Source organism: Phocoena phocoena, chromosome 2 (assembly GCF_963924675.1).
Source record: "Phocoena phocoena chromosome 2, mPhoPho1.1, whole genome shotgun sequence".
NCBI classification, from domain to species: domain Eukaryota; kingdom Metazoa; phylum Chordata; class Mammalia; order Artiodactyla; family Phocoenidae; genus Phocoena; species Phocoena phocoena.
Window position 1 is genome coordinate 83,598,912 of NC_089220.1, and position 9,501 is coordinate 83,608,412.

At 59.6% G+C, this 9,501-nt stretch overlaps 1 protein-coding gene across 1 annotated transcript; it reads right to left on the minus strand.

Moving 5' to 3' along the window:
- Window positions 1-3,210: 3,210 nt before the first annotated feature.
- Window positions 3,211-4,359, minus strand: ANKRD63 (ankyrin repeat domain 63). Its single transcript, XM_065872949.1, has one exon. The coding sequence runs from the start codon at window positions 4,357-4,359 to the stop codon at window positions 3,211-3,213; it is 1,149 nt and encodes a 382-aa protein (XP_065729021.1).
- Between the last annotated feature and the right edge of the window lie 5,142 nt (window positions 4,360-9,501).

Here is a 9,501-nt window from a genome sequence, read left to right on the forward strand (position 1 = left end):
GGCTGAGGGAAGGCGGAACCTACCTCCCAACCGAAGCCCACGGTCACGAGTGGTTGGCAAGGCAAAAAGAGGCCGGTTCTTGCAACTGAATAACACTGGATTTATTAACTATTCTTTTGAGCTCTAAGAGTCCTTCCACTGCACAGTGTCATTCCAAAAGCATGTGCGTATGTCATTTAGCCTCACACACAGACCGGTTCTGAGCTTGACCCCAGAGTACCAGCTCCAGTGGCACAGGTGACTTCACGATGACGAAAGCAACAAGAATTGGAAAAACAAAATGTTTAGAAAAGTCTCTTCTAAACCAGATTGAGCTCGAGGGGACCCCAGCCTCAATGCCTTGGGGCTGACAATAAGGGGAAGTTCAGGATAGCGAAATGTGGTGAAACATCTAAGTTCTGCACAGAGCTGGGCCTGGTAAGAAATCTGCAAGAACAGCAAGGCAGTCAAACACACAATTCAGTTCAGACAGGAAAGATCTGCTGTGGTTTTTTAGAAACATCACTTTCAACCACCAAACCCTTGGCAATTCCAGAGAGGAGCCCTCATAGTTGTTTATCCAATAAAGAGGGCCCAAGGTGACGTTCAACCAGAAATCCCCATGGCGGCAACACTTGAAACATGACAGCACCTTCAACACAGTGTGCAACCCAGACCCATGTCTTCAATGTGGTATTTTGAAGAAGCCAAAATACTTGTATTCTTACACCATTAAAATTAAACTTCATAAAAATTAAACACAGTTGGAAAAGGATAAGTGAACAAGCAAGGATCAGAAAAAAGGAGTTTGCACTTGGGGCGTCCAATTACCACCCATCCCACCCCAGATTCTCTCCTTCTGGCTTTTCAGGCGTTTTTCAGAACTTTTCAGTTCAGCCACCACCCAGACAGTGGGACTGAGGAGAGGCAGATATTTGGGGAGAGAAAAATGGGGGAAGGGCAAAACACCCCAGAAACGAAAGCAAATCACATCAGAAGAAAACAGTGCATAATCAGCAGGTCTCAAGGTTCAGAAATCGTAAGGGACGGGTTGGAAGCTCCAGTTTCTCAGAAGACAGCAGGAGCTCTCTATATGGAGCCTTAACCTGGAAGATCTTGATGTCCTAAGTAAAGGGTCTGGCCTCCTGCTACTCCAAATGCGAGTTTTTTGTTCATTGTCCCTCACTTCACTGCTGTGAAATGACTTCAAGTATCCGGATTTAATACACTACAAGAGGAAGAGGATTCCATGGGTAAGTGCACAGAGAGGGAGAAGTACACAGCGGTGGCTCCAAATAAAACCGCAAGGCTGAACTCCGAGCCTGGGCGCAGCGAGAGCGCAACTTTGCCACCAGGGGGCACCAGAGATCACGTCCAGTGTCTGGGCCCTCGCGGCCTCGCGGACCCCGGATTGGTGGAAGCACTGGGGAGGTGTCTGACACTTACACGAGGCCGGACCCTGATCACCCATCCCTCACCCCAGGCCCAATTTCTCATCACAGGTCATTCTCGCTCTGGGCAGTTCCCCTAGAGTTATTGGTGAGAAACCTTCCGTTCTGCAAAGATGAATAGATCGACGTCTTGAAAAGACCCCACGGCCGGCAGCTGAGGGGCTGCACGCTCAACCTTCGGGGTTCACAAAAAACTCCCCACGTGCTGCCACCCCACGGGCTGGGCACACAGGTTCGTGTGCTGGCGCTTCAGCAGTATCCTAGGGTACGCGATTCGCCAGACCCTCCAGACCCTTCTCCCTAGGCCGGCACAAAGATGAGGGCGGGGGCGGGGAGGGGTGGGGACGAAGGGCCAGGCTAGGAAGGGGCCTTTAACCACCTCTCCGCAATTGCCTCTGACTCACTAATCTGCCCAGTACTGAAGCTGAGCCGGGCCTGCATCCCACGCTTTGGGGCAGAGGCAGGGGTCCTTGGTCTCGAGCTCTAGCATCCATTATCCACCCTGCCCTCTATTAACGGCCCAGAGAGAAGCAGGAACCGTTTAACAGACCTCTTCCAGCTCTCAAAGGAGTTTGATATAATTTAAACCCGGACCTGCCGTTCGTGTGGGCTTCAGACTCCCGCGCGCCGCCGCCTTTAACGTGGCAAACACTTCAGTCAATTATCCCCCTCGCGGAGCTTCTATTTAAAGAGACATTGTCAGGTTCTTAAGCCTCGGATCAGACCCGCTGCTTTCTGCTTCACATACAAAGACTCAAAACACGAGTTCTTTGAGGATTGGAAGAAATACAATTAATCAAAGCCTTCGCAACCGTTCCCCCCTGCGGGAGCACCCACGTGCAAGACCGGGAGCTGCGAGGCGGGGGGGGGGGGGGGGGGGGGGGGGGGGGGGCGGGGGAAGTGCTAAGTCCTTTCCATTTCAGGCCTCTGAGAGTGAGAGGAAACAGGCTCAAGAGCCCAGAGCTGGGCTGGGCGAGGGGGGCGAGGGGGGCGCGTCAGCGGGATGGGGGGAATGACCCCACATTGTCGATGAAGTTGAATCTTGGGTCTGACTCCGGCTGAGGCAGAAGAAGCTGGTTCAAGGGACAACTAGCATTCCTCCCACCCCCAAACTATGCTTTCAATGTCTTGAGGCAGGAGTTTCTCCCCCTAAAAATGTAACCTCCAGACTCCTTCCCTCCCGTTCAGAAAGGCTCCGAGGCCCATCTCCAGGCTCCCCTTCTCCATCATTCCAACACAAGGGGAAGGGATACTTAGGTCATGTGGGGCATTACTGTCAGCATCACTGGGGTAGGGGGGGCAGGGGTTGAGGGGTGGGGGAGTGGGAGTGGGGGGGAGGAGGGAGGCTAGGCCTTTGTTCTACAGGACAACTCTTCTGCCTGGCTGGCTGACTAGGGTGTGGGAAAACCCGGCAAGGGGAAGGAAACCCGGCAGGAGCCTGAAAGACGCAGGAGTGCGCCTTAGCGCTCAGGGAAGGGGGTCCAGCTGGAAAGCTGTAGCCCATGGATCCAGTCTTCTACTTCTCGCTTCCAGGACTGGAACGGCAGGCCTTTAGAAAAGGTGAGAGACTCGGGCAGTGAATACCAACAAGCACAAAAAAGAAACAAGATAGGGGTCCGTTTCGGAGAGAGGGCTGAGGGAGGTCTCACCTTGGCAGCAGGGACAGGTGCTAGGATCTGGGGGTGGGAAACTGCCAGGAAGGTGAGGGACCTGGGAAAAAGAAATCCCAGTGGAGCAGAGAGGGCAAGGTGGGGGGAGCAGGGCTCGGCCTCGAGGCTGTTTACTGCTGAGCGTGCAGCGCCGCGGCCTCCGTGCCCGCCTGCCAAGGCTGCGGCCCAGGCACCGAATGGGGCAGAGCGTTGGGCTCTAATTCTGGGCCGCTCTCGGGCCCAGGTGCTTCCCCGACCAGGCTGGGGATGTCTGGAGCTGTAGAGCGTCGGCGCAAACCCGAGCGGCCAGAGCCGGGGCCGCCCTCGGGGTGGGGGCTAAGGCCGACGGGGGCTTGCACTAAGGCTGGGGGCGCTCCCTCCAGCACCTCCTGCGAACGCCACCGCCCAACGCCTGAAGACTGGGGCGAGTGTGGTTGTGCCATCAGGGCTCCCGCCCGCAGTCGAGCCGCCTCCTCTTCGGTCACGGCACCCAACGCCAGGCTCATGCTCCGGCCCAGCTCCGGCCGCTCGCTGCCCTGCACCCGGTGCCGACCGAAGCCCTTACCCCCTGAGCCAGCCTCGCCGCCGTGACCATGGCCGCCGGCCGCTCGAGCAAAGCGCGCCAGGAGCGGCCGCGGTAGGCGGCGGGGACTGGGTCTTCGGCGCTCCGGGCTGGGCGCGGGAGCCGGACGGCCAGGGGGGCTGTCGGAGTTGGAGCCCCGGGCCGCGGCGGCGGCGGCTGCGCGGCCCCAGGGCCCGGTGAGGGCCTGCACACAGGTCCCGTGGCCGCTGGCGGCGGCCAGTTGCAACGCCGTGTGGCCCGCCCGGTTGGTGCGGTCGAGGCGCAGGCCGAGGCGGCGGAAAGAGCGCACTAGGAACTCGAGCACCGCCCCGTGGCCGCACGCTGCCGCCCACATCACCGGGCTATTGCCCGCCGAGTCGGCCGCCTCGGGGTCGCCGCTGAACTGCACCAGCAGTTGCACGGCGTCCAGGTGGCCCCGCTCGCACGCCAAGCTGAGCGCCGTGCGGCCGCGCTCGTCCCGCAGGTTCACTGCTGCACCCTGCTCTAGCAGTAGTCGCACAAAGCGCGCGCGCAGCGCGGGGTCTGGCAAGCCCACGGCCACCATGAGCGGCGTGCGGCCCTGCTCCGCGCGGCAGTCGATGATGCTGCGGTCCAGCGCGTCCAGCACAAAGCGGGCCAGGTGCACTTTGCCCGCCTGCATGGCCTCCAGGAAGGTACGCGTACCCGCTCGGGGGCACAGGTCCTTGGGCTTGAGCATGGCCTCGGCCGCCGCGCCCAGGCGGCCCGGCAGCTCCGCACGGGGGCGCCCCTGTTTCTGAGCCCCACCGGGCTCCGGCCCCCGCCGACGCTCGGGTATGGCTCCCTCCACGCGTGGGCGGCTGCGGCCGAGGGTCCTGAGGTTCCCACTCTGTCCTCCAGCTGCCCCGCCGCTCCTGGGCCGCACGCCCGGCGTCTCGCTGCTCCTTCCCTGGGCTTCCCGCCTGATGGTGTAGGTTGCTCGCTACTCCGGGCTCCGCGCCTGGCCCGCCACAAGACGACGGGAGCCGAAGCTCGGGCCCCTCCTGACTCTCCCGCTGCTTTCCCAGTGTCCGGCGCCCCTCAGTCCGTCGTGGCTGGGAGCCACGCCACTCACCCACACCCGGGGCAGCACCGCTCCCCTGCTGAGACGGTGGCGCCCGCCGTGCGCGCCTGCCTCTAGCCCTGGCGGGGCGCGCCGCTCCTCAATCTCCCGGCGCCGCTCCTCCGCCTCCTCCCCTCTCGCGGGGGCCGGGCCACGCCAGGGCGCTTGCTCCTTACTTGGGGGGCTTGGCGGCGCGGGAGTCGCCGCCCGCATAGATACCTGGTTTTATAGTCTCGGGGGTCTGCATGGCAATGGCTACTCAGGAAGCGGGCTGAGCCGTCAGGGCCGAAACTGACGGGGCGGCGGAGACCGCCCCTGACCTTCACCCACCTCTCGGTGGGCCACGACGTCGGGGAGCAGCTTCTCCTCCGCGCTTCCCTGGGGCTGCGGCAGCGGGGGCGGGGCGGGGGCTGCTCGCAGGGGGCCACATGCACCCGACCGGGCCAATCCCAAAGTCACAGTCTTCTCTCCCCACCCTCCGCCCCCACCGGAGTCGGTGCCCGGGGCTCCATAGAAACTGGAGGGACCCTGAGCCCGTCGAAGAAGACGAGGGCTGCCCCCATCGGTGCGGCTGGAAGGAAGTGGGACCCCATGAGGGCAGAACTGGACCATAAGCACGCTGGGGGTGGTGGCGAAAGGCGGACGGGGAGTAAATCACTCCCCAAATCGGGGAGGGGGGAGTACCTACGCTGCGCGGGGTCGGGGGCCCTCAGTCTGGCTGGGAACCGCCACTGGAAGTGTAGCGAATCACGCACGCACACACAATTGTTCCTCCCGCACACGCTGATTCGGCGCGGGGGTGGCGGTGGGGGAGTGCGCTCTCGTATCTCGGACGTCTCCAACCGAGACTAACGCGCCCGCCTGCCAGCTCCCGGCGGCTGAGAAGCTGGCGGTGCGGAGACGCGGCGAGTGGAGCGGGCGCCTTAAGATCCGGGAGTACTGCAGCTGCGTTAGCAACTCCTCGGTGCCGCCTCCCCGCTGTTTCAGGACCCATCGCCACCCCGGAAAGAGCAAGGGACATGCACACCTCCCCCAGGGTCCCCATCTCCCTCTTGAGCACAAAACCACCCCCAGACCACAGGGCTCTGACCTTGACCACTAGCTGAACCCTTCCGAGATAAGAAGAGAGCACGAATCAACAGAGTGTGAGAAAACTACCGTATCCCCTCTCCCTCCGGCCCGCTGCTCCGCCCTGGGGGGGTGGGGGGGGAGGAGCAGGCCTCGGAGGAGGGGAGTCAGAGCACCTAAGAGCTGCAGAGGGTGGGAAGGTGTGTAGGGTTGGAATGGATATTTGTGAAAAAAGAAGTGAGTCAGGTATCGACTACAGAATTTACTGAGACTTTTTGTGAGCTAGGTATTGTGTGTTCCCAGCCGTGGGAAATACAGAGGCGGAAATTCGGTTCTGGATGGAAGAAACCTCCCCTCTCAAGCGGGAAAACAAGATCGGGACATAAAAAGTCGAGTTTATCGCCTAGGGGCTGAATACGTATGTTAAATACAAAACGGAGACAGTCCCTGGAGGAGAAAATGGAGTTGTGGGGAAAGGCGGACTCTAGGGTCTTCTGAGAATAGGGCTTCTGAGATGGTCTTCAAGGATGTGTGGGAGCTGGCTGCTAAGAAACAAGGGCACGTAAGCAGGGAAAACACCTTTAGTGCTGAGGGCTGCTTTAAGGGGTCCCTTTATATGAAAGACAGGAAATTAAGGGAAGAATAAAGGTGTCCTCAGCCTGGGTAAAGCAGTGACCAGAAGCTTTGCAGCAGGCTCTGCCTGGGGAAAGGTATGGGCAAGGAGAGGATTTGCCTCTGGGAAAAGCCCGTGGGCCCAGATGGGGGAGTGGCAAAGTGGGCACATAGCTCTGCACCCTGAGCTTCTCACCTCTCTCCAGCTCCCAGGCTTCAGAGATGCCCACATGGCATCGGGGCCAGCCGTGAAGCAGGGACTCCCACTTCCCTCTCTCCTGGACAGAGCATGTGATGTATGCCTGTGCACACCGTGAAGCGTCCCCCTTCTGACTTTTTGAGTTTTTTAATCCCCCTACTCTGAGATCTGCCGCTTTTCTCTCATGGTGTCACCGAAAGGGCATTTGACAGCAGAGTTAAGTCCCAGCTTGAAGGCATTTACTAGCAGTGTGGCTCCAGGCCTGCATGCTCTCATCTGCAAAAGGAAGCCAAGAACACCAACCCTGCCTGCTGCAAGCAACAGCAAGCTAGGGAGTGTCAGGGAAAGAGCTGCACAGTTATTCAGAGTGCAGAAAGCCCAATCCCACCCACAGACCTGCGGGCCCCAACTGGAGTAGGAATAGACTCGCCAAGCCTAGTAAGGACGCAGGAATGCTCTCCCTGTTTACTCAGGTAGCAGAAGAAAGGTTTTCTTCTCTTCATGACTCAATTTCCCTTTTCTGCAGCATGAAGAAAATTGCTTTCTTCTCTTCTTTCTCTGTTTCCAGGGTTAGGGGAGGGGGTATCCCAGGAAACTGTGTGGCAGGCCAGCCCAACAATCCAGGCAGTGACACTCCCAGGTGGAGGAGAGAAGCAGCAGGAACACAGAAGGGGCACCGGTCCCAAAGAGCCCTGCCCCTCCTCCCTGAGCCAGCTCAGCCTCATTTTTGTCCTTTTTCTCTGTGGTGGATGGAGAGAGTGCCGGGGAAGAAGAGGAGCTGAATCAGGGCCTCACCCTGGCCCGTCAGAGTGTGCTGTGCTGGGTACTCTCTGGAAGGAGCGGCCGTTCCATTGCCCCAGCTGGTACTACCAACCCAGCCAGGCCTGAGGTGGGATGGGGGGGGCAGTGCCACGTCTCATGCCCTAAAGCCTTTGCTCTGACTTCCCAGTGGGCTCAGCATGTTCTGAGCAGAAAAGAAATAGCAACGATGAAAAAAAGCTGAGACTCTGCTGAGGAGGATCGAGGCCCCAACAGCCGGAATTAGAAGCTGTCGCTTAGGGAGCTGAAGGCTGACAGGCGATGGAGCTGAGGCAGGCAGGGGGCAGGCAGGCACGCCACACTCCCCTTCCCTCCCACCTGCTGAGCCTCCCCCTTGCAGGCCCCAGGCTGGCAAAAGGGCTTCCTCCCAGAGGCGGCTCAGGCCTGCAGTCTGTCACTCTGTCTGCAGCTGCCCCCCTTCGCAGGCCCCCTTCTTTCTTCCTCAAGTGTCACCAGCCCCCTCACCCTGTCACGTTGCACCAGCTCAGCAGGGTTGGGCCTGGTGGCACGTGGCTGGGAGATCCAGAGAGCTGGGGGGGGTGGGTTGTGAGTCAGCAGGGGACTCTGGCGTCTGAGTCAGCAGTGGGATTGGGAAGGGGGTAGGGACCCTTCTTTTGATGCAAAAGGTGAAACTGAGGCATGCCAAGTGGATAGGGAAGCTGGCCTCAGCCCCACAGATCTGCAGCAGGAGTGGAAGCCAGGTGTTCTTCCCTTGCTCTAGAGCCCTGAGGGAGGGCATCAGTTCTTCCTCTGCACATCCCCTGAGGCCAGAGATTAATTCCCATCCAGGGCCCAAGGACTGTGGCATTTTCCCAGGGGCACCCTGCCCTTTTTCCAGAGGACAGAAAGCAGGGAGGTGGGTATTTGCCCTGCCCTCCTGGGAAGCCCCCAGCCTGCTGTGCAGAGGCCTCTCCGGGAGGGAGGACTGTATCCCCTTCCCTATTCCTGGGCTTCTCAGCCCCAGACTGGAGGCCTAGAGACTCTGCCTGGCCTGACTAAGGGGCAGAGAAGGCAGTCTTCTTCCCCTGAGCGGTCACTGGTCAAAGCTAGGGACTGCCCAGTGGGCCCTATTTGGCACTGGCTCCGGCTTATGCCCCATGCCCAGGTCAGTGAGTTCCTCTAGGCCTGGATCCTCATCCCTGTGAGGTTCTACCCCTGGGTTGGGGAGGAGATGGGGCAGCTGAGTGCTCAGCTGGAGTGCTGAAGACAGGGCACTGCCCTGGGATGTAGGTGTCCCGCCCTCCGCTGTCTCCAGTGTGTATGCAGGCTGACCAATGACAGGCCTTACTCCTGTGAATGCGCAGGCCCCTAGCCTCACCCTGCAGCCAGGGACTGCTAGCATCACAGAGATCAAGCCCCCAGAGGGATGGGGGGAGAGGCTAATGGCATTTGCTATAACTCTCTGATAAGAAAACAGTCCAGAATCAACACCCACCCTGCCTCTCCGAAGCCAGTGTCTGTTTTCATTTGGGATTTGGGACTATGCCAATAGGTGCAGTGAACAGCTGCCCAGAAGCCTCTCTACAGCCTGTGTTTGGGTCAACCATAACGGCCCCAGGAGCCTGAGAATACGACCGGTCTAAGTCTGCCTAAAGGGGCCCAGGTGGCCTGACAGCTTGCGACTCCCCAAGAGGGTGGGGGGCACCTTTGCAGGAGGCTCTTCTGCTCCAGCCCTGAGGGTGGAGACAAGGAAGGGCCACATCTGGTGAGGAGTGGAGCAGAAGGGTGACATCATTTTCCAGTGGTTGTGGCATCAGGGCCGGCAGATGGGGAAGTGAATCCTCTTCAAGCCCAGAGGCAGGGCCATTCCACTGGGCTCTAGAAGGGACCTCATGCTCAGGTCAATTCTCATGGACTTTTTCCCCAGCCCACTTCATTTGGGGGGCAGTCTACTCCGCTGCCCCCCCCCCATTTCTTTTATTTATTTTTGGCTGCGTTGGGTCTTCGTTGCTGCGCGCGGGCTTCTCATTGCAGTGGCTTCTCTTGTTGCAGAGCACAGGCTGTAGGTGCTCAGGCTTCAGTAGTTGTCACTCGCGGGATCTAGAGCACAGGCTCAGTAGTTGTGGCGCATGGGCTTAGCT

Coding starts and splice junctions, on each gene's coding strand:
- ANKRD63 (XM_065872949.1), bottom strand. CDS start 4,359: ATGCTCAAGCCCAAGGACCTGTGCCCCCGAGCGGGTACGCGTACCTTC.